We start from the raw sequence: 26,469 nt of genomic DNA, 5'->3' as shown, positions 1-26,469 counted from the left end.
ACCCCTTGCTCACAAGAGACCTACAGTTCCAGAAAAACATGGTGGAGTGCAAGCACATAGGAGCAAAACAGGCCTTGACACTTAAAGAAAGGGAGAGACTTGGGGGAGGACTGGGGCAGAGTGAGAAACATGCTGCTGGAAACTAACAGTTAGTGGTTTCCTCTCCTGCTTCCTTTTCTGTGGGTTTTCTCCTCTCTGGGGGAAGGCCTATCTCTCTCCTCCCCAGAGAGGAGATATATTGTGTTTGCTTCCTTGAATAGTAAGATCCTATAAGGTTGTAGAATGATTCCATGAGTGTGTATGTGTGTGTGTGGGGGTGGGGGGAGTCTTCTCCATGGGTGATCCTCAAATTCTGTACACAGGACCCCTTCCATCTGAGGAAAGGAGGTCAAAGCAGCCCTATTCCTAGGGTCCTCTTCTATTTCAGCTGGTCAATGTCCATCAGAGAATATGCCCCACAAAGATCTCCCTTCTGGGAGACGCCTCAGGCAAATAGGGCCAGCCCTGAGCTGAAACAGGTTTTGGCAGCTTCTTCTCTGCCTCTCTTTTCTCTCCTACAGCTTTATAGCTAGAGCTGGCTTGATTATCAATATTGACTTTGGCTGGCTGGCTTGGCTACCCAAAAGGTATTTTGCCTTAATTTCCCAGATGACAGGTAATGCTGCCCTCTCCCGGTACTATTCAGCAGAGCCCCCTGGATTTGAAACCAGGGGCTGCAGCCTCAAATCCTGCATCAGAGAAGTGTCCCTCTGGTCTCATCTCCTTACCTCTGCTTTTCTTCTATCTTAATATCTATCCTTTCCTTTGAAAGGTGGTTTCTTTTTTCACTCCCTCGCCTTCCTTGGCTTGGTAAACCAGTCCCTAATCTCTTTTCACCCCAGATTGGAAGGTGTGTCCCTCTCTGACACGCCTTAGAGTTATGACAGTCTCTTCCAGGTTTCCATAGCTCCATTGCTCAACCGTTTGCCAGGGGTAACCATTAACCTAGCCCTTAACTCACTCCCCAGCTTTCTTCCTAGAGGGGATTTTCCAATCATTGTTTAGCAGAGCCAGATTATCCCGCCATCTTCTCTAACCTCTTGCATGGGATCTCCCCATCTCAGGGTACCCTGGACAAAGTTGGGGAGGAGGATGTATTTTTTAAAGTATATACTTGTTTATTTCTGTCCCCCTCACAATCTCCTCGCTTACCCTCCCGTCACACACACTAAAAAGTTTCATGAAGCCCATACTTAATTAATGTTCAGTACTTTGGGTCTACCACCTGACCCAGAGTAGGCACTAAATAGTTGCTGAGTGAATGAATAACACCCCTCTGTACTTACGGATGTGGGTGTGTGTGCATCTGTAGGAGGGGTACAGACATGTCTCAGCAGGAGTGTAGCTGTTCTTATCAGGTCTAATTCTCTCCACCAGACTTTGGTGTAATTCGAATGCTTCCACTTCCTTGTGGGAGACAAAAATTATAATTGAGACCCAGTAATTCCCTCGTTGGGGTGGTAATACCCTGAACCAAGGATATAAGCAAAAGAGGACTAGGATAGGAGTCTTGCTTATTTCTGCTTATTTATTTAAAACACGTGGCTTTTACTAAGTTTACCAGGCACAATTCTAAGCTGTTCATAAATACTAGTTCAGTGGGTACAAATATTAATTTAGAGTTGTTGGTACAGGTTTAATAATGTGCTTATCTTCCCTCTCCGGAAAAAAAAAATGCAATTCGCTTCTGCCCCTTTAGGCTGCTCCCCCCAACCCGCCTAGACCAGTTAGTTCCGTAGGCTCTGACTCAAGCTCCGCTTCCGACTTTCACAGGCTCCACCCCGCGTTAATCAAAGCCCAAACCCGGCAGGCCTAAGGCCCGAGTGCTAAGCAACGGCACTGGCGGCGGGAAGTTTGAACGTTCGGACACCGCCCCATATGCGAATAGACCAATCAGCGTCCAGCCGTCTTAGCAACAGCGATCCTCTCCTCCCTCCAGTCCTGTCGAAGTCTTAAGCAGGATCCGGATCTCTCCGGCCAATAGCGGCTTAGAGGGGCGGGGCGTGTGCGCGCGCACCCCGCCCCCACTCAGGTGTGCCTCTCTTGCGGGAGCGCGGCTCTTAGTGACGCGGTTTCGCGCACGTAGCTACCCAGGTGACTGAAAACGCGGGAAAGTGCCGCGAGTGTCCGCAACTGGGGTAGGAAGTCGAGAAGTTTAGGGCTGCGATAGTGGGGGCGTGGTTGGCAGAGGCGGGGAGAGGAGACGTGCAGACTCGGCCCTCAGGGCCCTCCAGCCAAAGTACAAGCTCCTGGTGACCGGAATGTGGGTGGGGCACGTGGGGTTTTGCAGTCTGGACTTTGGTGATATACCTAAGAAGTCGCCTGTCAAAATGCCTGCAGATGTTAAAAACAAAACGTTACCGCAGCTCTCCCCGGCCCTTGCAGCCCTGCGCCTCAGCCCTCTCCCAGTTCGGGTGGATTTGCGTGTCTACGCACCCCCTATCCCAGCCTCCTGGCGGTGAAATCCCGCTCCTGAACCGTCTTCTTTTTCTGCGCCCCCAGAGCGTCCAAGGCCATGTTCTCCGTAGGAACGATCCCAGGCGGGACGCCGCAGAGCCCGGAGCCGGGGGCAGCTTCGGCCAGCTTTCCCAGCCTGGCCCCAGTGTCGGGCCGTGGGGAGGCTGAGGAGGAGGAGGACAACGAGCAAGAGCCGGCGGAGGTCTCTGGGGCGGCGATAGCTGATGTCTGGTGGAGCAGGCGCTTGGATCCTGAGAGCAGGGAGCTGGTTGGAACTTCGGGATGTTAGAATCAGTGGGCTTGGAATAGCTGGCAGGTCACTTGCCTCTGCTCTGTTTGACACTGACTGAATGGGGACGATGATACTTATCTCAAGGGATTTGATAAAATGATTAAAATTAAGTAGGACATGGCATAACCCTACACTTACCAGCAGTTTCCTTTCCTGTCGGTTTCCTTTCTTCTTCCTGGGATAGATCTATCTGTGTGCGCTGTGGACTTCAGGATACTTGGGCATCGCCTACTATGACACTAGTGACTCTACCATCCACTTCATGCCAGATGCCCCAGACCATGAGAGTCTCAAGCTTCTCCAGAGAGGTGGGAGCAGAACCATGGATTCCTCTACTATGAGACTGGAAGTGTATTTCACTCTTCTATCCTTACCTGTCTCAATTTATTTTATTGACTCCCAGAATTTCCCCCTGTTGTTTATAGGAATTCATTTCATTATTCAACACTTATTGTTTATAATGTATCAGGTGCTGGGCAAATCAGTCATGTCCGTCCTGCAGGGCTTTGGAGTCTAGTGACAATCTCCAGGTCACTCTTCCCTCCTGCCACCCTGCCAGTCTTCTCATTCCTCAATCTCATGCCTGACTCCTACCTATGCTCCCAATGTGCAGAGCACCTCTTACTTTTAGAGGGAGGAAATGAGGGTGCGTTTGTTTGTTTGTTTTGGAGGGAGTAGAAGGAAATAGCAAGGGGAGGCCTATGGATACCCCCTTAGAGGATCCTTTTACTCATTTGGTCTCCATTCTTCTTCCAAGTGTTGGATGAAATCAATCCCCGGTCTGTTGTTACGAGTGCCAAACAGGATGAGAATATGACTCGGTTTCTAGGAAAGCTTGGTAAGGACTGGGTAAGGGGAAAAGCAAAAATGGGAAAGGAGTGAACTGTGGAATATTCCAGGAGACTAAAGGGTCTTGAAGGAGCAACAGCCAGGAGGCCAGAATTGGGTGAGAGGGAAGGTGGGACAGAGGCAGAGGACTGAGATGTTCAGACTCATGGCCCTTTCTCTGCTTCCCCCACAGCCTCCCAGGAACACAGAGAGCCTAAGAGACCTGAAATTGTATTTTTGCCAAGTGTGGATTTTGGTACTTCCTTTCCTTTGCCCAATTCCTCATCCCATTTTTCCTACCCCTTTCTCCTTACTCTACTTGAGCTCCATCAGAAGTCTCTCCTCAGCCTTATCTTATCCTAACCCTTTGTGTTCTCCAGGTCCCATAAGCAGTCTCCTCAAGATCTGTCCTGCTCCTTACCCTTTAATAACCTGAAACCTTGTGAAGTTTCCACATAGGCGTGTCTAGGGATGAGGGCCTTCCCAGAGAAGAGGAAGTGGTGGCACTTTGTGGATAGCTTTGATTGTTGGGATTTTTACCTTTAAGCCAAAGCCATTTGTCCCTTAAAAAAAAAAAAAAAAAATAGACAAAACCTTCCCAGGTTTGTAAAAAGTTTTACAAAACCTTCCCAGGTTTGTAAAAAAGGTAAGGAATGTTCTATTCTACTTAGATATTAAGACATTAGTGTTATTCATTCCTCTATTAATATGATCCTTTGACCCCAAATCCCAAATTCCAAATAGATACCTTAGGAATAGATATTCTGAATCACTTGTCTTTCTCAGGTTGTGCTCTCAACCAAAGATCTTTATATTCTAGGTAAAATAAAGAGATAATTAGACTAAGTCTGAAAATTTGGTACATTATTATTAGTATCATCATCATCATCATCATCATTTTATTTTGAGAGAGTGTGTGAGCAAGGGAGGGGCAGAGAAGGAGAGAGAGAATCCCAAGCAGGCTCCACGCTGACAGCACAGATGCAGGGCTCAAACTCGAGCTCTGAACCATGAGATCATGATTTGAGCTGAAACCAAGAGTCAGAAGCTTAACCAACTGAGCCACCCAGTCGCCCCTGAAGATTTGATTCTTGTTTCAGCTTTCCATTAACTGCCTGTATAACTTGGCAAGTCACATCCTCTCTCTTGCTTCTATCATTTCATTCTTAAAATGGGGTGAAAATTGGGCTACAAGACCTTTCCTTTTCCTCTCATGCTTCCCCCAAAATAGGTCTGGAGATAAGCAAACAGCGCCTTCTTGCTGGAAACTACTCCTTCATCCCAGACTCCATGACTACCACTGAGAAAATCCTCTTCCTCTCCTCTATTATTCCCTTTGACTGCCTCCTCACGGTAGGAAGGGTCCTGGGAGATGAGGGCTGGTTGGAGAAAGGGACCAATACCCATTCCTAGGGTTGAGTCCTGGGAGGTACTAGTCCAATCCTGGAAAATAATAGTTTTCTCTGGTGTTGTCCAGCCTCCAGGACATTGGGATTTACCTCAACTCCATTACTGATTTCCTCCCAGGTTCGAGCACTTGGAGGGCTGCTCAAGTTCCTGGGTCGAAGAAGAATTGGGGTTGAACTGGAAGATTATAACGTCAGCGTCCCCATCCTGGGCTTTAAGAAATTTGTGTTGTAGGTGATTTACCCTAACCTCAAGCAAAGTAAGGTGGGATTGGGAGGTCTTAACAGCAAGACAAGGTGGGGGGGGTGGGGTGGGAGGAGTGGGCAGTGACCCATCAGGTAAAGTGCTCTAGGACACATAGGAGCACCTGAAGGGGGTGTGGAGCTCCGGGGAGATGACTGAGACAGTATTCCAGGAGGGAGATCTAGGGGGTGGAACCTAAGAATGAACTCACACCGCTCCTACCCCAGCCACGTTTCTTTCTTCTTGTTTTCTGTCCTCAGGACCCATCTGGTGAGCATAGATCAAGACACTTACAGGTAAGGAGATGGAGGCAGGCTGCGTCTCTGGGGAGAGAGAAGGATTAAGTTTAATACTCTAATAATCCCAGTGAGGCTCCAGTTTCTTTAATCCAGGGGTTATTAAGGTCTCTCTCCTTGAAGAAAAGGGAAGAGAGGGAGAAAAGCCCAAAGGTATCACCCTCCTTTTCTAAAGAGAAAAACTGATACAGAAGTGAGGGACAGACCTTACAACCAAATTTGATCTCAGGAGGATGTTCCCAATCTCCCTTCCATCTTCTCAATTCCCTTTAAAAAATCCAAGTTACCTTGGGGCTCCTGGGTGGCTCAGTCAGTTAAGTGTCCGACTCTTGGTTTCAGCTCAGGTCATGATCTCATGGTTCAGGGTTCAAGCCCCGTGTCAGGCTCCATGCTGACAGTGCAGAGCCTGCCTGGGATTCTTTCTCTCTCCCCCCACCCCCCTCCGCCTCTCCCCTGCTCTCTCTCTCAAAAATAAACTTAAAAAAAAATTTTTTTTAAATCCAAGTTACCGCAAGCTCCTTCACTTCTCCCTTACAGTGTTCTGCAGATATTTAAGAGTGAGTCTCACCCTTCAGTGTACAAAGTGGCCAGTGGACTGAAGGAGGGGCTCAGCCTGTTTGGTAGGTATGCCCCTTCCCTCATCCCACACTACAAAATGCTGCCAGAAAAGCAGCTGCCTCCCAACATGTGTCCCAGTCCCTCTTCCCTCCCACTTCACTCCTGTTGCCAGATGTCTCTTCCACTCCAGTCCAGCTTTCTTATGCTCCTTGTACCCTCCCTGAGCTTGGGCCCCCCCCATCCATAGTTGTCCAGTGTCATTTGCATATCATCTCTTACTTTACCAATTCCATGTTCCTTCCTTGGGTTTCTATGGATGTTTCTGCTGGTTGTGCACCTGTTTAGGGACTTTGGGAGTCCCTATGTTTAGAGGAGAGTTATATAACTGCATAACTGTCCATAACTTATGCATAACTTATTTGCATTGAGTCTTTGTCAGCTGTCTCTGGCTTTAGGGTGTAGTGGGGACATCTCCCCAAGTAGCCGCATGGTTTTACTGTGCATACCTCAGTGGATTGTGTCTAATGTTTACATATATGTGTTGGCCTCTTTGTGAATCCAACCACAGCTGCTCTGTGTATTTTTCTGGCCAACTGTTCCTGTGAGTGGCTATCCCTCCCTAAGCCCTTGGACGGTAATCCTGGCTCAGACTTGTGGCCAGTTGCTGGCTTTAGCTGCCTTTGTGTTCTGTATCTGCAGGACGCCCCCAGGCCAGCCTGTCCAAACTCTGTCCTAACCGAACCTCTGGCCCGGATGCCTCAGTTTAGACACACCCACACATTCCTTTTTCTGCCCCTGCCTTGTAACAAGCTCACTGCCTGCCCCTGCTCCCCACAGGAATCCTCAATAGATGCCACTGTAAGTGGGGACAGAAGCTGCTCAGGTAAGTCTCACACATGTGCTGCAGGTTAATGTATTCATTCTACAGACTCACACAAACCACCCCATCTCATAGTGCTGAGAACTGCCATTTCCCAAATGCTGGCTAAACGCATTTAATCCTCACACCAATCCCGTGTGGTAGCTAGTATCCTCATTTTATGTTGTCAGCACAGATATACGTATGCCCATTGATGGTACAGACTGGCACACATGCAAGCAGCAGAAACAATCACAAAATACTAATGCACACATGGTAATATCTTTTTTTATTGAAGTGTAGTTGATTGCAATATTATATTAGTTTCAGGTATACAATATAGTGATTCAGTGTTTATATACGTTTCGAAGTGATCACCATGATAACTCTAGCTACCATCTGTCACCATGCAAAGTTAACACAGTATTATTAACTATATTCCTTATGCTATACATTGTGTCTTTTTTTTAATAACTGGAAGTTTTGACCTCATATGATACTATCTTTACTTTTTTTAAGATTTTTAAATTTTATTTTAAGTACAATCAACTCCCCAACGTGGCGCTCAGACTCATGACCCCAGGATCAAGAGTCACATGCCAGGCCCCACATGGTACTATCTTTAATTATAAAAATCACACTTCACATTTGAGCTATTGTCTGTTGACTTTCAAAATTGTGTCTCTATTTCTGAGCTGTATATGTGGAATGCTCACCGCACGTCATCACCAGTTGCAATTTCTATAGGCAGTTCAAGCTCAGAGCATCTAAACTGATGCCCACTGGACCTGTTCGTCTTCCTGCATCCTTTTTTATCTGCATAATGGCATCGCTGGCAGTACTGCTTCTCAACCTTGGATTGATGCTTCTCCTTCACCCTTCATATTCAATTATTCACTAAGACCTATTGATTGTACCCTGAAATGTCTTTCTCAGACATCTCTCTCCCTCTTTCCACTGCTCTAACTCTGGCTGTAATCATTTCTAACCTTGGGCATTGTATTCACCTTCAGATTGGTCTCTGTGCTTTGAATCTCTTCTTTTTCCAATCTGTCCTTCGTTCAAAAATACTTGTCATTCCACAACAGAGATCTGAGCATATCACTCCACTTTTTTTTTTTTCTAAACCTTAAGTAAAAACAAAATAACATAAGCCTCAGACTTCCCCATTCTCCATGGGTTGGAGATTAGCATATTTAGCAGTATGATGTTCAGGACCCCTCCCATTCACCCCAATTTAAACTTCCATGATTATCTTCCAGAGCCCTTCCTAAATCCATCCTTACTGGATCTGCCCTATAGTCCAGTCATTTGGGCCACTTTCCATCATGGAAATACACCATGCCCATGTTTATGCACTTCCTTCTGGAAAGTTTTTCCCTTGTTCTTTACCTGTCAGAATCTTACATCTTCTTCAAGGTACAAGCCAACTATCACCTTCGTGGTGAAACTTTCACAGGCACCCATAAGGAGACTGACACACACCTTCCTGTTTGCTCACACGTTGCCTGTTTGTTTTCTAGTTGTACTGTCACATCAGGTTGGAGTTAGCGGTCGGTGAATCTGCTTGTTCTCATAGCTGTGAGCTCCATACAACGGTCATTCCTGTTACCTCAGTGCCTGGCACATGGCCTTGTATGTAGTAGCACCGAGTGAGTAGGTACACAAATGCAAACACATTGGTCACGTCATCTGTACAAACTCAGAGCTGAAACCTTTGCTAGCCTACAGGTGCACAATCCTTTACCCACCTCACCTGCCCTGCACTGTGTGTCTTTTAGAGGTTAATTTAGATAATCTGAGGTCATCTCCAGGTAATTGGGGTGCCTTCATTACCCACGCATTCTACAGGTGCAGATCTCTAATCTCAACCAGGGATGAGAGAGAAGGAATTCTCAGGGGAGAAGAGATCAGAGTTAAAGGGGAGGGGAGGAATGCAGATCCCCCCAGGTAGGATCCAGCAGGGCATGGAATCACAACCTGAATCATGAACTAAGGACCCAGTTGGCCTCCAACTGGACAGGGCACCAGGAAGGTGACTGAATGTCACAGTATGCTCTAAAGAGCACTGTGCTCACAGTCTGGAGACCTGAGTTTGAGACCCAGCTCTAGATTTTGGACAAGCTGCTTGTCTAAGGGCTTCATTTCCTCAGCTGTAGAATTAGGAGGTTTAGCTTGACTAAGATTTCTCCTGGCACTAGCAGTACGTGAGTCAGAAAAACCTAAGTATTTTTTTTAATGCTTATTTATGAGAGAGAGAGCGAGAGAGAGAGAGCACTAGTGTGAGCACAAGTGGAGGAGGGGCAGAGAATCCAAAGTGGGTTCTGTGCTGACAGCAGAGAGTCCCATTCAGGGCTCAAACTTGCAAGCCGCAACATCATGACCTGAACCAAAGTCGGATGCTTAACTGACTGAGCCACCCAGGCGCCCTGAAAAACCTAGGTATTTTACAAGAAAGTCTGCTTGTACTCTCCAAGGTGGGGAAGGGTATTCACAGACTGACCTACACAGCTGCTGGTGGAGCTCTCTGTGGCTAAGGAGCAGAGGTGCCTAAAACCTACCCTCGAATCCAACCTAATTCTCCATTTTACTCTAACCTGGGGTGTTCTAACCCAGGGTAACTGGCCATAGACTATATAGTGTGAGATACATATCCTCCGGCCATAGTGTCTCCATAGGTTGGTTCTTTATATGAAGTAGCATGCCTGGGGTGCCTGGGTGGCTCAGTCTGTTGACTTTGGCTCAGGTCATCATCTCACAGTTTGGGGATTTGAACCCTGCATCGGGCTTTGTGCTGAGAGCTCAGAGCCTTCTTTAGATCCTCTGTCTCCCTCCCTCTCTGCCCCTCCCCCCCAAAATAAATAAACATTAAAAAAATAAGTAAAATAACATGCCTAATGGCTTGCTCTGATACAGAAAAGAATTCATGGGCTCACAGGTCCTTGCAGAGTCTCACACTCTTCATAGCCATAGAGAAGATAGGGGCACCCAGAATTAGACAAACACAGAAGAAACATTTATTACCGTATACTAATTTATTAGGAAATATCTCAGGCACACAAAATGTGGAAGTAATAATAATACAAACGTCTATGTTTGCACGAACAAATTTAAGAATAAGGCAATGTTTTTGAAGGGGCGCCTGGCTGGATCAGTTGGTAGAGCATATGACTCTTTCTTTAAAACATTTTTTTTTTAATGTTTTTGACAGAGAGAGACAGAGCATGAGCAGGGGAGGGGCAGAGAGAGAGGGAGACACAGAAGCCAAAGCAAGCTCCAGGCTCTGAGCTGTCAGCACAGAGCCCGACGCAGGGCTTGAACTCACAGACTGCGAGATCATGACCTGAGCTGAAGTCGGACGCTCAACCGACTGAGACACCCATGCACCCCAAGCATATGACTCTTGATCTTGGGGTCATGAGCTTGAGTCCCAGAGTGGGTATAGAACTTACTTTAAAAAAAAAAAAAAAAAAGACAATGTCATTGAAGCCTTTTCAGTATCCTTCCCAATCCTTCTCTGCAGAGATGACCATTATCATGAATTGAGGATTATCATTCCACATGGAATGGTTATATACTTTTACAGAACAACAAGAAAAGATGAACGTGTGTGCAATTACACCCAGAGACACTTTCACAGCTAAATGCAGATAAACTCACGCTGACTCACCGTCTCCTACTCAGCTGCAGAGAGAACTAGAGTGTTGGCACACAAATACCTCAATACGCTACACTCCCTCTAAATATTGACAAGCTCCATTACATATCCACATGGAATGACACATGGTTACATCCATCAAAACCATGATAAACAGAGTCGTGCTCACATGCAGAGATTTTTAGTAGATCTGTGTGAACACGCCTGCATAGATAGGACACTGTACTTGCCAGTACAGATACTGATTACCACAATCCCCAGGGACCTCCAGACACACATTTTCACAAGCTGGGATCAAGACAATAATGAGAACAGATGTAATTTCTGTCCCCACCCCCCGTGTCATGCCTCGCTTCCAGGCTATGGTTCACACGTCCGACTCACGACCTGGGAGAGCTAAATTCTCGGTTGGATGTCATTCAGTTTTTCCTACTACCCCAGAATCTGGACATGGCTCAAATGCTGCATCGGTTGCTGGGTCATATCAAGAATGTGCCTGTGAGCCAGGGGTGGGGGCCGGGAGGTGGGGAAGGAGTTTGAGGGTCAATATTGGACATGCGGCTTTTTGAGGAGCATTAGAGTGGGAGAGGGAAAACAATGGCTGTCCCTTTGACTGTAGCTGATTTTGAAACGCATGAAGCTGTCCCACACCAAGGTCAGCGACTGGCAAGTTCTGTACAAGGTAAGATCTTCCTTCTTGAATCCCAGAAATCCAAGTTAAGTCCCTCAGCATGTGATCCAGACCTTCTGTACTCTGGTCACCCTCTCCAACTTTATCCTGACACTTTTTTTTTAATTTATTTATTTTGAGAGAGAGCGCACGAGTGAGAGAGCAAGCATGAGCCCGGGGGGGGGGGGGGGGGGCAGAAAAAGAGGGGGAGAGAGAGAGAGAATCTTTTTTTTTTTTTTTAACATTTATTTATTTTTGAGACACAGAGAGAGAGAGCATGAACCGGGGAGGGTCAGAGAGAGGGAGACACAGAACCTGAAACAGGCTCCAGGCTCTGAGTTGTCAGCACAGAGCCCGACGCGGGGCTTGAACTCATAGACCGTGAGATCATGACCTGAGCTGAAGTCGGATGCTTAACCGACAGAGCCACCCAGGCACCCCGAGAGAGAGAGAGAATCTTAAGCAGGCTCCATGCTCAGCTCAGAGCACGACTCGGGGCTCGATCCCCCTGACCCTGGGATCATGACTTGAGCTGAAATCAAGAGTTGGATGCTCGACTGAGCCACCCAGGCACCCTATCCCAACACTTAAAAAAACCAAGAAAAAAACTTTGTATTGTAGAAGTTGTGAAAAAAAAAAAATTTAGAGTAATATAATGAGCCTCCATGTACCCGCCATGCAGCTTTGACACTTGGACTCATGCCAATCTTGTTTCATGTATATCTTCTCCTTGCTTTCCCCTTCCTGGATTATTTTGAAGCAAATTCCAGCCATCATATAATTTCACCCATAAATATGTTAATATGATTTCTAAAAGAAAATTTCTCTTTTTTTTAAATGCTTATTTATTTTGGGGGCACCTGAGTGGTTCAGTCGGTTAAGCGTCTGACTTCAGCTCAGGTCATGATCTTGCGGTTCGCAGATTCAAGCCTCGCATCAGGCTCTGTGCTGACAGCTCAGAGCCTGGAGCCTGCTTTGGATTCTTTGTCTCCCTCTCTCTCTCTGCCCCTCCTTCACTCACACTCTGTCTCTGTCTCTCTCATAAATAAACATTAAAAAAATTTTTTTTAATGCTTATTTATTTTTGAGAGAAAGAGTATGAGCATGAGAGGGGCAGAGAGAGAGGGAGACAGAGTATCAGAAGTGGCTCTGCACTGATAGCAGCTAGCCCAATGTGGGGCTTGAACTCATGAACCATGAGATCATGCCCTGAGCTGAAGTCAGATGCTCAACTGACTGAGCCACCCAGGTGCCCCAAAAATTACTTTAAACAATTTTTTTAATGTTTATTTATTATTGAGAGACAGAGATAGAGCATGAACATGAGAGGGGCCGAGAGAGAGGTGCCCCCCAAAACTACTTTTAAAAAGGAATAATGGGGGTGCTTGGGTGGCTCAGTCAGTTAAGCATTAGACTCTTGGTTTCTGCTCAAGTATGATCTCACCATTTGTGGGATTGAGCCATGCTTTGGAGCCTGCTTGGGATTCTCTCTCTCCCTTTCTTTCTGTCCCTCTCCCCCACTTATGTGGGTGCTGTCTCTCTCACAATAAATATAAATAAAAACTTAAAAAAACATAAAAAGGAATAACAATATCATTATCTTACTAACAGCATAATTCTTGAATATTACAAATTGTCCGATGTTCACATTTCTCTTCTTTTTAAAAGCAGGTTTTTAAAAATTTTTTGTAATGTTTTACTTTTGACAGAGAGAGAGAGAGAGAGAGAGAGCAAGTGCAAGTGGGGGAGGGGCAGAAAGAGGGAGACACAGAATCTAAAGCAGGCTCCAGGCTGTCAGCACAGAGCCTGACACGGGGCTCCAACTCATGAACCATGAGATCATGACCTGAGCCAAAGTTGGAAGCTTAACTGACTGAGCCACCCAGGTGCCCTGCATTTTTTTTTAATGTTTATTTATTTATTTTGAGAGAGAGAGAGAGAGAGAGAGAGAGAGAGAGAGAGTCCCAAACAGGCTCCATGCTGTCAGCATAGAGCCTCAACTGGGGCTCGAACTCATGAACCATGGGATCATGACTTGAGCCAAAATCAAAGTCAGATGGGGCGCCTGGGTGGCTCAGTCGGTTAAGCATACAACTTTGGCTCAGGTCATGATCTCGTGGTACATGAGTTCGAACCCTACGTGGGGCTCTATGCTGACAGCTCAGAACCTGGAGCCTGCTTCAGATTCTGTGTCTTCCTCTCTCTGCTATTTCCCTGCTCTTGCTCTGTATCTCAAAAAAAAAAAGAGTAGGATGCCCAACTGACTTGAGCCACGCAGGCCCTCCTGATGTTCACATTTCTAATCCTCTCATAAATGTCATGATTTTTGAAACATTACATTTTGTTTAATCAGGATGCAAATATGTTCAACATATGGCAATGGTTTGATGTCTCTTGAAGTCTCCTTTGTGGGTTCCTTTTGCCTTTCACAGTTCTCCCTCCATCTCTATCTCAATCTTTATCTCTCTTTTTCCCCTTGCAAATTATTTGTTGAAGAAGTTATATTGTTTGTCCGACAGAATTTCCCTTAGCCTGGATTTTGCTGAATGTAATCAGTAGGTGTTTTTGACATGTTTTACGCTCTTCTAGAATTTCTGTAAGTAAATAGTTGAACCTAGAAGATCGATCAAATCCAAGTTAGATTTTTTTCAATACTGTTTTATAAGTGGAGGAATATAATGTCTCATATGTCTGTCTCTCCTTTTGTGATGTTAGCAGCTTTTGATGTTTAATACCTAAGTCCATTATTTCCTTATGGATTGCAAAGTAGTATTATTCTGTCATCCTTTCTTCATTTATTAGCCAGAACATTTCTGTAAAGAGAAACCCTCTCATCTGCTTTTTGGTTTCCTAGTGATATATTTCATATCATAGAAATTGCTTGATTTCCCTCCCCCTGCTTTTATTTATCAGCTATCAGCATATAGGAAATTGGTTCCCTAACATCCTCCAAGGTAGCCAGTGTGTTTTTTGTTGTTGTGTATCATCATGAACTCAGATTTATGCGTGTGTTTCAGTCCTCTGCAATTTTAGTCTTTCTACATGTTCAGATTATTCCATCTTTGGCCAATGGGAGCCTCTTCATGTTGGCTTCTGAGTCCTTTAAACATGACCCCAGTAGACTTTCCCACTTGGCAGCTTCCCTCCTGCTCTCTGATTTGATGGGATCTAACAAAAATATCATTCACATTTCCTGGTTTTATTTTATTTTATTTTTATTTTATTTTATTTTTTTTATGTTATTATTTTTTATGTCATCTCTGCACCCAAAGTGGGACTTGAATTTTGACTCCAAGATCAAGAGTCACATGCTCTTCTGACTGAGCCAGCCAGGTGCCCCTACATCTCATATCTCCTGGTTCTGACCCAGGATGAGACATTTCTCCAAGGAGCCCTGGTTCCTTTTAGTGAAAAATTGTATCACAGGCTGTCTCAGTCTGAATGCTGAAACATGTCCCAGCATGTTTTACTTATTGTTTTTAAGACTTTTCTGTGGACATATATAGGAACGTTTAAAAAGTAAAATACATGCATGATAAAATTGGTACTGATACCACCAATTTAAATTCAGAAGCACAGCATCCTTACCTTATATATTCCTTTACTTATCTTCTTCAGTATTTCTTCTTCATACTGAAAATTCTGGTTCTCAATAACACTAGCAATGAGAAGATTAGAATATCATTCATTTGCCTTTTCCTACATTACATCCACAACGATCTTAGTATAACACTTCTAGCACTACTATCAATGATATTATTGAAAATAATTTAAGATTTTTGGGGAGGAGGAGGGAAGTTCTTTTTGTCCCTACTAAGGACATACAGTCAAATTACTGTTTTAGTCACTTGGAATAGTTCCTCTCTGTGTAGTTATGTCACTATCTGGACATACATTTATGTTCATTTGTTTCATTCTATTTTTGATTTTTAAGAATTTTTAAAATTTCATTTTTTATAATTACATAAAATATTTATGTAATTCCAAACTATTATGTAGTCAACTAATTCTAGTTTCTATCCACCCCCCCACCTATAGATAACATTTTCTTTTTAAAATTTTTAAGATTTATCCTTCTGTTGCTTTGTTTTAAATTCTTTTTTTTTTTTTAATAATTAAGATGTAAAGAAAAGTTGCAAAAATTGTACATGGTGTTCTCACATATCCTTCATCCAGTTTCCCTTAATGTTAACATATTACCAAAACAATGTTGACATAACCATAGTACAGTTATGTCAGAAATCTTTTATGAGTTATAATTCAGTGTTGTATTTTTATTTTACTCAAATTTTTCTAGTTTAGTTCCTTAAGAGTTCTTTTCAGATTGACTTTTAATATACCCATTTATTTATTTTTTAATAGTTTTTTAAAGTGTATTTTTATTTGAGAGAGAGCTAGAGAGCAAGCAGGGGGGGAACAGAGAGAGGGAGACAGAATCCCAAGCAGGCTCTGTGCTGCCAGCACCCAGCACAGATCTTGATGTGGAGCTTGAACTCATGAGCATGAGATCATGACCTGAGCTGAAGTCAAGAGTCCGACATTTAACCGACTGAGGCACCCAGGCGCATACCCCCCACCCCTTTTTAAATAGTTTTTTAAAGTGTATTTTTAATATGCCCATTTAGCTTTTAGATTGGCTTTTCAGATTCAGGTAGGCTTTTGATATGCTCTTCTGACATGGCCCCCAGTCCATTTTTGAGCACTTCCTAACTTTTTACCACTACAAGATGCTCCAGAGTCATCTTATATTTTCCTTGCCTAAGCCCTAGAATCAACCATTTCTCCAAGGAGTCCTGGTTACATTCTTTGGAGAATAGTATTAGAAACCAAGATCTGGACACTAGATGTGGTTATTGCTACTGGGGTATCTGTCACTTCTTTTCACCACAGACAGAGCTAAAGAAATTAATGTAGTATGCTAACGCATGCATATACATCTGTATTCCTGAATCGATCTATCTATATAAGAATCCATGAGTTCATACTCATACCTCTGATACCACAGAGTTCACTCTATACCACAGTCAATACCACAGAGTTCACTCCAGACTTCCTCCTTTCCTCATTTGTAACTTCTTTCTCTGCCAGTGAGAAACCTGCTTCTTATTATCTTCAGCAGGTTTCTTTTAACATGAACAGATATGTGGAACTATTTGTATCTTCCATTCCCACTACTGAACATTCATCAGCCAGGCCAGGCTATGCATTCAGGGGCTCTGCACACTGTGTTCTCAATGTAGCAGGGTGGTTAAAAGCCAGACACCTGGGTTCAAATCCCAGCTCTTTTATTTACTCTGTGAGACTTTGAGCAAATTATGTTATTTCTTTGTGCTTCCAGTTGCTCCTCTGTGAAATGGAGATAATTCCTATCTCCAAAGATTATTTTGAGGATGAATGAAATTAACATATGTGAAGAGTTTAGAACATTGCCTGTCACCTAGTAAGCATTCAATAAGTGTTGGCTCTTACTCCTACCTCTATTCATTTACTCATGCTCTTGCTTTCAAACAGAATACTCTCCTTCCTTTTGAATAGCCTTATTCACAACCAAGTTCATTTCCTTTTCTCTGTAAAGATAGCCCATATTAGTCTTTTTTTTAAAATTTTTTTAAATGTTTATTTTTGACAGACAGAGCATGAGCGGGGAAGGGGCAGAGAGAGAGGGAGACACAGAATCAGAAGCAGGCTCCAGGCTCTGAGCTGTCAGCACAGAGCCCAACGTGGGGCTCGAACTCACAGACCGCGAGATCATAACCTGAGCCGAAGTCAGATGCTCAACCGACTGAGCCACCCAGGCACCCTAGTCCATATTAGTCTTATTCTCTGAACTTATTTCATAATTTTAATCAGTTCCATAACTTGGTCAATCTGTTTTGTGGGTAGTCATTATTTTTGCTGCTTGTTTATTTCCATCATGGCTAGAGTATAAACCCTTTGATTTATTTACTTCATATATCTTCTACCACCAAGTAAGGCTCAGTAGATGCCCTATGGATTTGGTCTGTCCGCTCAGTCTAACCTTGGCAGCCACCTCAGGGCCCTGAGCTTCACCCTGGGTAATTAACTGTCAGTGACTCTCACCCTTTCTCTCTTCTTGCTGTCTTTCCCCAGTGCTATCTTGCTCCTTCTGCTTATTTACTGTTCTGCCTTCCATATCTCTACTTCTCTTTCTCCTTCCTCAGTGTAAAATCCTTTCCTCTTAGGGGCACCTGGGTGGATCAGTTGGTTGATCATCCAGCTTTGGCTCAAGTCATGATCTTGTGGTTCATGGGTTCGAGCCCTGTGTCAGGCTTTGTGCTGACAGCTCAGAGCCTTCTTTGGATTCTCTTCCTGTCTCTCTGCCCCTCCCCTGTTGTGTGCGTGCACATGTGCGCTCTCTCTCCCTCTCTCTCTCAAAAATAAGTAAACACTAAAAATAAATAAAAAGTTTAAAAGATCCTTTCCTCTACTGAAGCACCTACCACTTTATTTTTACTTATTTATTTATTTACTATTATTTTTTTAATGTTTATTTATTTTTGAGAGAGAAAGAGACAGAGTATGAGCCAGGGAGGGTCAGAGAGAGAGGGAGACACAGAATCTGAAGCAGGCTCCAGGCTCTGAGCTGCCAGCACAGAGCCCGACGCGGGGCTCAAACTCACGAACTGTGAGATCATGACCTGAGCTGAAGTCAGAGGCCCAACTAACGGAGCCACCCAGGTGTCCCTATTTATTTATTTTTTAAGTTTATTTATTTTTCTTGAGAGAGAGAGAGAGCACGAGCAGGGGAGGGGCAGAGAGAGGGAGAGAGAGAATCCCAAGCAGGCTCCACCCTGTCGGTGCAGAACCCAAGAGGGCTCGAAGCCAAGAACTGTGAGATCATGACCTGAACCCAAACCAAGAATCGGACACTAAAACAACTGAGCCACCCAGGTGCCCCTATTTTTAAATCTTCTGGGTGTATTTCTGTCTTCCTCGTTTGACCAAGAGCTCATCTGGGACAGGGCCCATTTTAGTTCTTTGTAGTCTCACTATTTAGTGTAGTGCCTGACACAGAATTTTACAGATGCCATTTTCCTCACTTACTGTTTCTTTTTTGCCTTTGAGATCTTCTGTCTTTTATATTGTGTTTCCCCCTGCTGCTCTCTGTTCTTCTCAGTCCATCCCTGTCCCCTCACCTCAGCCCATCTTCTGTCCATTTCTGCTACAGACTGTGTATAGTGCCCTGGGCTTGAGGGATGCCTGCCGCTCCCTCCCCCAGTCCATCCAGCTCTTTCAGGACATTGCCCAAGAGTTCTCTGATGACCTGCACCATATTGCCAGCCTCATTGGGAAAGTGGTGAGTGGAAGACAGAGGCAGAACCCCTGGGGACCTAGGGAAGAGAGGTGGGATTGGAGGACACAGAAGGACTGTGCTCTGGGGAATGTGCTATGGAAGATGAGAGACATCAAAGTCAGTTGGATGACCAAAGAATGAGATGGTGAGAGGAAGTGTCAGAATGTCAGAGACCTGCTTGGAGGGTTAGGGTTAAAGCAGAAACTGCAGGGAGGATTGGGACCCGAGTAGAGGTGAGGAGCAGGATTGGGAGATGGTTCTGGGTGATGAGCAACTGGACTTTTTATCTCCTCAGGTGGATTTTGAGGGCAGTCTTGCTGAAAATCGTTTCACAGTCCTCCCCAACATAGATCCTGAAATTGATGAGAGTGAGTGTTGGGTGTGCAGTGGGGCCTATGGGCCCCAAACACGAGCCTGCCCAGTGATGGGGTACCATCATCAGTAGGTGGCCACTACAACTGGGGCTAACTAACCATGGCAAACAGGGCAGGAACCTTACTTTCGATACTCATATGTCTTCCACCCTCCTAGAAAAACGAAGGCTGATGGGACTTCCCAGTTTCCTCACTGAGGTTGCCCGAAAGGAGCTAGAGAATCTGGACTCCCGTATTCCTTCATGCAGTGTCATCTACATCCCTCTGGTGAGGGCAGGAGGACGGGTGTAGCCTCCAGGGGTCTTTTATGGGAGATATTAGGTTTATGAAGGACACACTGCTGGATAAGAAAACCCCTGGGGAAGTGTGAAGAATATGAACACGGTGGTGGTTTTAGGCCCTTGAGAGAAGCACTGGAGAATACTGGGATCTCTGGCATCCTCTGGGGAGATAAGGTGCCCAGTACTTTACTCCCTGTTTTAACTCCTCTGCACTCTCCCCAGATTGGCTTTCTTCTTTGTATTCCCCGCCTGCCTTTCATGGTAGAGGCTAGTGACTTTGAGATTGAAGGACTGGACTTCATGGTAAGGCCCTTGACTTCTATGGGGGGGGGGGAGGGTGATGAGGGAAATGAGTCAGCAGCTGAGGGAGGGCCTTCCCCCATTAGCACTGCCCAATATGGGATGTCTCTTCTACAGTTTTACTTTGATCTTTACCAGCTCTGAAATAAAAGAGAAAGAAGTCAGGTGAGAAAGAGATAAAAGACCTGTACCCTGAAAACTACAAAATGATGAAAGAAATTGAAGATGACATAAAGAAATGGAAAGACATTCCATGCTCTGGAAGTGGAAGAACAATTGTTGTTAAAATGTTGATACTACAGTTTACAGATTTAATGCCATCCCTATCAATATACTAACAGTATTTTTCACAGAACTAGAACAAACAATCCTAAAATTTGTATGGAACTTCAAAGACCCTGAATAGCCAAAGCAATCTTGAAAAACAAAAAACTGGAGGTATCACAATTCCAGACTTCTAGTTTTATTACAAAGCTGTAGTAATCAAAACAATATAGCACTAGCACAAAAATACACACATAGATCAATAGGACAGAATAGAAAGCCCAGAATATGCAATAGAGAGGGGCACCTGGGTGGCTCAGTCAGTCAGTCTGACTCTTGGTCTCAGCTCAGGTCTTAATCTCAAGGTCGTGAATCAAGCCTTGCATTGGGCTCCATGCCAGGCATGAAGCCTACTTAATAAACTCAAAATGGATTAAGGACCTAAATGTGATACAGGAAACCATAAAAATCCTAGAAAGAGAGCACAGGCAGTAATTTATCTGACATTGGTTGTAGCAACATCTTTCTAGATACCTCTCCTGAGGCAAGGGAAACAAAAGTGAAAATAAACTATTGGAGCTACATCAAAATAAGAACCTTCTGCATAGCAAAGGAAACAACCAAAAAAACTAAAAGGCAACTGTGGAATGGGAGAAGATATTTGCAAATGACATATATGATAAAGGGTTAGTATTCAAAATATGTAAAGAACTTATAGGGGCGTTTGGCATGCGACTCTTGATTTCACGGTTGTAAGTTTGAGCTCCATGTTGAGTGTAGAGATTACTTTAAAAAATTTTTTAAATAGTTATTTTTGAGAGGGTGGGGAGGAGCAGGGAGAGAGAGGGAGACACAGAATCTGAAGCAGGCTCCAGGCTCCGAGCTGTCAGCCCAGAGCCCAACGCGGGGCTCAGACTCACCAATGGTGAGATCGCCATCTGAGCTGAAGTCAAACCCTTGCCCGACCAAGCCACCCAGGGGCCCCAAGATTACTTAAATAAATAAAATTAAAAAAAAAAAGAACTTATATTACTCAATAAAAAGAAAAAACAAATAATCCAATTAAAAAATGGGCAGAAGACATGAACAGACATTTCTCCAAAGAAGACATCTAGATGGCCAACAGACACATGAAAAGATGCTGAACATCACTCACTGTCAGGGAAATACAAATCAAAACCACAATGAGATATCACCTCACACCTAAAGCCACACTTTAGTCAGAATAGCTAAAATCAAAAACTCAGGAAACAACAAGTGTTGGCAAGGATGTAGAGAAAAAGGAACCTTCCTGCACTGTTGGTGGGGACAAAAACTGGTGCCATCACTGTGTAAAACAGTATGGAAGTTCCAAAGAAAATTAAAAATAGAATTACCCTATGATCCAGGAATCACACTGCTGACTACCCAAAGAATACAAAAACACTAATTCAAAGGGATACATGCTCCCCTATGTTTATAGCAGCATTATCTACAATAGCCAAACTATGCAAGCAGCCCAAGTGTCCACTGATAGGTGAATGAATAAAGAAGATGTGGTACACACAATGGAATATTACTCAGCCATAAAAAAAGAATGCGATCTTACCATTTGCAATGGCATGGAAGGATCTACAGAGTATTATGCTAAGTAAGATAAGTCAGAAAAAGATAAATTCCATATCATTTCACTCATGTGGAATTTAAGAAGCAAAAATGAACAAAGAAAAAAGACAAAACCAAAAAACAGACTCCTGACTATAGAGAACAAACTGATGGTTACCAGAGGGCAAGTGGGTGGGGGGATGGGTGAAACAGGTGAAGTGGATTAAGAGTACATTTATCTTGGGGCACCTGGGTGTCTCAGGCAGTTAAGCATCCAACTTTGGCTCAGGTCATGATCTCAGGGTTTGTGAGTTTGAGCCGCACATTGGGCTCTGTGCTGACAGCTCAGAGCCTGGAGCCTGCTTCAGATTCTATGTCTCCCTCTCTCTGTGCCCCTTCCCCACTCACACTCTCTCTCTCTCAAAAATAAACGTTAAAAATAAAAAGAGTACACTTAATAAGCACTGAACAGTATACATAGAAGTATTGAATCACTATATGTACACCTGAAACTAACATAACACCGTATGTTAATTATACTAGAATTAAAAATATATATATCAGAAATTATCAAGGAGAGGCATAACTAAACTAGTGTTTAAGAATGAATATTTGGGTGATAAACTTACAAAGAAAATAAAGAATTGATTCCCAGAAAGGTCAGAATAGAGGTTACTTTTGAGGAGCTGGAGAAGGTTGTGATAGGATGGCTCTCTGGGGTAGCTGGCAAAATTTTAATTTCTTAACTCAATTTGTAACCTACATGGTTAGTCACAAGGGTATTTGCCTCATAATAATTCTTCTACACATTTGTTTAATTCAGTTTTTTTTTCTTTCAATGTTTATTTTTGAGACAGACTGTGAGCGGGGGAGGGGCAGAGAGAGAGGGAGACACAGAATCCGAAGCAGGCTCCAGGCTCGGAGCTGTCAGCACAGAGCCTGACGTGGGGCTCGAAGTCAGGAACCATGAGATTACAACCTCAGTGGAAGTCAGATGCTTAACCGAGCCACCCAGGCGCCCTGTTTTATTTTAAAATATAAAGTTAACGGGGCGCCTGGGTGGCTCAGTCAGTTAAACGTCTGACCGGCTCAGGTCATGATCTCACGGTCTGTGGGTTCGAGCTCCGCATCGGGCTCTGTGCTGACAGCTCAGAACCTGGAGCCTGCTTCTGATTCTGTGTCTCCCTCTCTCTCTGCCCCTCCCCTGCTCATGCTCTGTCTCTCTCTGTTGCAAAAATAAATAAAAACATTAAAAAAATTTTTTTAAATAAATATAAAGTTAAAAAAAAAGTTGGGGTGGGGCTGGAGGTGATGTTAGAGAAGATGGAGACCAAGAATGCAAGGCCCACAGCTTTGAACCCTTGCACCCAGTTTCTGTCAGAGGAGAAGCTGCACTATCGTAGTGCTCGAACCAAGGAGCTGGATGCATTGCTGGGGGACCTGCACTGTGATATCCGGGGTGAGGAGAAGCAAAAGGCTGGAGGGGAGCGGGCAGCTTGGAGGATATTCTAACAGGCTCCTTTCTTCCTGCTCTCTCACTCTGACTTTGTACCTTTTCCTCTCAATGTCTCGGGGTGTCTCAGACTCTTTCTCTGCAAGCCTATTTCCAGGTCTTTCTGCTGGCTTCTTTGTCTCTTCTTCATTTTCTCCTGGAGCTAATGTCCAGCCCCCTTCCTCCCCTACCTCTAGACCAGGAGACCCTGTTGATGTACCAGCTGCAGTGTCAGGTGCTGGCACGGGCAGCTGTCTTGACCCGTGTGTTGGACCTTGCCTCCCGCCTGGACGTCCTGCTGGCTCTTGCCAGTGCTGCCCGGGACTACGGCTACTCAAGGCCCCGTTACTCCCCCCAGCTCCTTGGGGTCCGAATCCTGAATGGCAGGTGAGAACAGAAGGGGCTGGAGGCATAGACACAAGGGGCCCAAAGGCCCCATCTCTGCTGCCTTCATTTATCTGGATTCACAGGCCATGTGCGAGGTAACTCTCTACCCACTGCAGACATCCTCTGATGGAACTCTGTGCCCGAACCTTCGTGCCCAACTCTGCAGAGTGTGGCAGGGACAAAGGGAGGATCAAAGTCATCACCGGACCCAACTCCTCAGGGAAGAGCATATACCTCAAACAGGTGAGGAGAGCGGCACATGGGTAGCTCAGTCAGGTGAGCACCCAACTTCAGCTCAGGTCATGATCTGACAGTTCATGTGTTCAAGCCCCACATCGGGCTCGCTGCTGTCAGCACAGAGCCTGCTTTAGATCCTCTGTCCCCCTCTGTCTGCTCCTCCCCCACTTCTACTCTCCCCCAAATAAAACATTAAAAAAAAAAAAAAAACAAGTGAGGAGAATCCCTGCACACTGGGCCTCTGGCATCTTTTTCATTGTCTCCATCTCCCACCTGCCTGCAAACATGGGTCCCTACAGCTCTTCCCCTGTGTTCTGACTCGATCTGTCATCAAAAGTCTGTAGTGCACACTCCCTGCTCCTCTACCTCACATGTTCCCATTCTGTACTTGAGGGAGAGCCATGCTCTAACAGATCTTTCTGTGCCCTGAAATCCTCTCCCCCATCTCTGAATAGATCCATGCCATTCCCCGGTGTGCCTCTGCCCCCTCCCCCCTTCCTTTTTCCTGATTCTAAAGAAAGCTGAAGGGGCTCTACTCTTCTATTAAACTGTGTCCATCCCTCTTTGATCTATAATTCACCCCTCAGCCTTGACTCACCTTTACCCCAGCCCACACCATCAGGCCCCAGGCCCTGTCTCCTCCGTTTCTAGGTAGGCTTGATCACATTCATGGCCCTGGTGGGCAGCTTTGTGCCAGCAGAGGAAGCCGAAATTGGGGCAGTGGATGCCATCTTCACCCGGATTCATAGCTGCGAATCCATCTCCTTGGGCCTCTCCACCTTCATGATCGACCTTAACCAGGTCAAAGGGAGCAAAGGGGGGTGGGATTGTGGGAGGGAATTAGTAAGGAAGGAACTCTACTCTTGAAAAATAATCAGGGGCACCTGAGTGGCTCAGTTGGGTGGGCGTCTGACTCTTGATTTTAGCTCAGGTCATGATCCCAGGGTTGTGGGATCAAGCCACGTGTGGGCTCCATGCTGAGCACGGAACCTGCTTAAGATTCTCTTCTCTCTCTCTCTCTCTCCCTCTCTCTTCCTCTGCCCCTTCACACACACACCCCCCCCCATGCTTTCTCTCTAAATGAAAAAAAAAATCTAAAAAGAAAAATGATCAGAACAAGAAAAATCTTCATTCTGCAGCATGCCTTCTGTATTAGGGGCAGGAAGCACCAAATTCAGAGACTGGGAGAATCAATACCATGAACTTTTACTGAACCTTTGATTTGCATGAGACACTGTTGGCAATGAAAGGATGAATGAAATGTGTGTCTTACCACTGAAGAACCTGCAGTCCAGTAGGGTGGACACATATATAAGCAGCTTTATTCACAGGCAGACTGTGGTCAGTGCATTACAGGCTTGAATGCCAATGAAATCCTCCCTTGTCCGCCTGGTACCCAGCAGGTGGCGAAAGCAGTGAACAATGCCACCAAGCAGTCTCTGGTCCTCATTGATGAATTTGGAAAGGGAACCAACACGGTGAGGAGACAAAAGGATGAGAAACTGAGGAGGGGAAGGCGGGGGAAGACAAAGGAGCACGAGGGTGACGCTGTGCCTCGGGAAAGGAACAGGGGTGCATGGGGCCAGAAAGAAACAGAAAAGTGCAAGATGGGGCAGGCCAGGGCAGGTGGAGAAGTGTACACAGGGCACCTCTGGTTCAGTACCCTCACCCCTGCCCTCTGCGCAGGTGGATGGGCTTGCGCTTCTAGCTGCTGTGCTACGACACTGGCTGGCACTTGGACCCATGTGCCCTCACATCTTTGTGGCCACCAACTTTCTGAGCCTTGTTCAGCTACAGCTGCTGCCACAGGGGCCCCTTGTGCAGTATTTGGTAAGGAAACCCATCTAGCCCTCTAGGGATCCATAGGATGAGCAGTTACCAGAACTGAGTGAGGACAGGCTCTTCAGGTACGACAGGGGCTCCCTGAGCACAGGAACCATGTCCCTTCCCATTTCTCACTCCCCACAGGGGTTGGCCAAGGGTTTCAGGGCAGGAAGCAGAGAGATTGATGACACACTGTCCCCTTGTATCTCTTTTAAGACCATGGAGACCTGTGAGGATGGGGACGACCTAGTCTTCTTCTATCAGGTTTGTGAAGGTATTGCCAATGCCAGCCATGCGTCCTACACAGCTGCCCAGGCTGGGCTTCCCGGCAATCTCATTGCCCGTGGCAAGGAGGTGAGATCCAAACGTCAAGTACCTCCATCAGGGCTCCCTTCCGTTAGCCTGGCTTTCTGGGTCCATGGGATTTCTGACCCTTAGTTCCAGTTCTCTTACCCAACTCCCCCTCCTCTATCCCCCACCTCCACGTCCCACCTCCACCCCCACCCCCACCCTCCTTCTGGTTCCTAGGTCTCAGACTTGATCCGCAGTGGGAAACCCATCAAGCCTGTCAAGGAGTTGCTAAAGGAGAAGCAAATGGAAAAGTGAGTGTGTGGCCCAGTGTCCCGGCTCTCTCTAGCATGTCTGCAGCTCTTCTCCCCCTTTCAGGGACTCAGCCTCTTTGTCCTTCAGAGACCCACGATTTATCCTGAAATCTCTAAATTTTCCTGGGCTCCCTGTGCCACAGCCTCTCTCCTCTGCCTGGGGACTCAGTTATCTCTTCTCCCATAAATCCCATTTTTCTCTCTCCCATTAGTTGCCAGACGTTGGTAGATAAATTTCTGAAACTGGATTTGGAAGATCCCAACTTGGACCTGGACATTTTCATGAGTCAGGAAGTGCTGCCGGCTGCCACTGGCATCCTTTGAGAGTCCTTCCTTGGCTTTCCTCCACTTCCCAAGACCCCAGCAAGCTGCCATGCCCTGTCTCTTTCCTGGTCTCCCTCAGGCCCAAAATTCTCAATTTTCCTGGAAATTCTGTTTCACGTTAGGAATAAAGTTTATTTCAGACCAAGGTATTGTTTCTTTAGAGCAGCCATCACAAAAC

The 26,469-nt window shown here is 45.3% G+C and overlaps 1 protein-coding gene across 10 annotated transcripts; it reads left to right on the top strand.

Annotated features, from left to right (window-relative positions):
* The first annotated feature begins 1,873 nt into the window (after positions 1-1,873).
* Positions 1,874-26,436, top strand: MSH5 (mutS homolog 5). Of its 10 annotated transcripts, none has more exons than XM_019438830.2 (25): positions 1,874-2,133; positions 2,542-2,698; positions 2,973-3,096; positions 3,546-3,626; positions 3,810-3,872; positions 4,848-4,969; positions 5,144-5,253; positions 5,527-5,562; positions 6,100-6,182; positions 6,958-7,003; positions 10,997-11,135; positions 11,257-11,319; positions 18,497-18,625; positions 18,918-18,990; positions 19,154-19,263; positions 19,500-19,580; positions 22,797-22,884; positions 23,115-23,304; positions 23,421-23,547; positions 24,193-24,342; positions 24,945-25,019; positions 25,228-25,371; positions 25,510-25,719; positions 25,894-25,967; positions 26,180-26,436. In XM_019438830.2, exons 2-25 carry the CDS (start codon positions 2,555-2,557, stop codon positions 26,289-26,291), a joined length of 2,574 nt encoding a protein of 857 aa, XP_019294375.1. In that variant the 5' UTR covers positions 1,874-2,133; positions 2,542-2,554; the 3' UTR covers positions 26,292-26,436. The 10 variants fall into 10 exon arrangements, with proteins under 10 accessions (XP_019294375.1, XP_019294376.1, XP_019294380.1 ...); XM_019438831.2 differs by having other exon boundaries at positions 2,425-2,698; XM_053905216.1 differs by lacking the exon at positions 1,874-2,133 and having other exon boundaries at positions 2,151-2,698.
* Positions 26,437-26,469: the final 33 nt, after the last annotated feature.

The sequence above is a fragment of the Panthera pardus genome, unplaced genomic scaffold (genome assembly GCF_024362965.1).
Source record: "Panthera pardus isolate Hobbes unplaced genomic scaffold, ASM2436296v1 HiC_scaffold_17, whole genome shotgun sequence".
NCBI lineage: Eukaryota > Metazoa > Chordata > Mammalia > Carnivora > Felidae > Panthera > Panthera pardus.
This window is presented reverse-complemented; position numbering and strand designations above follow the sequence as displayed.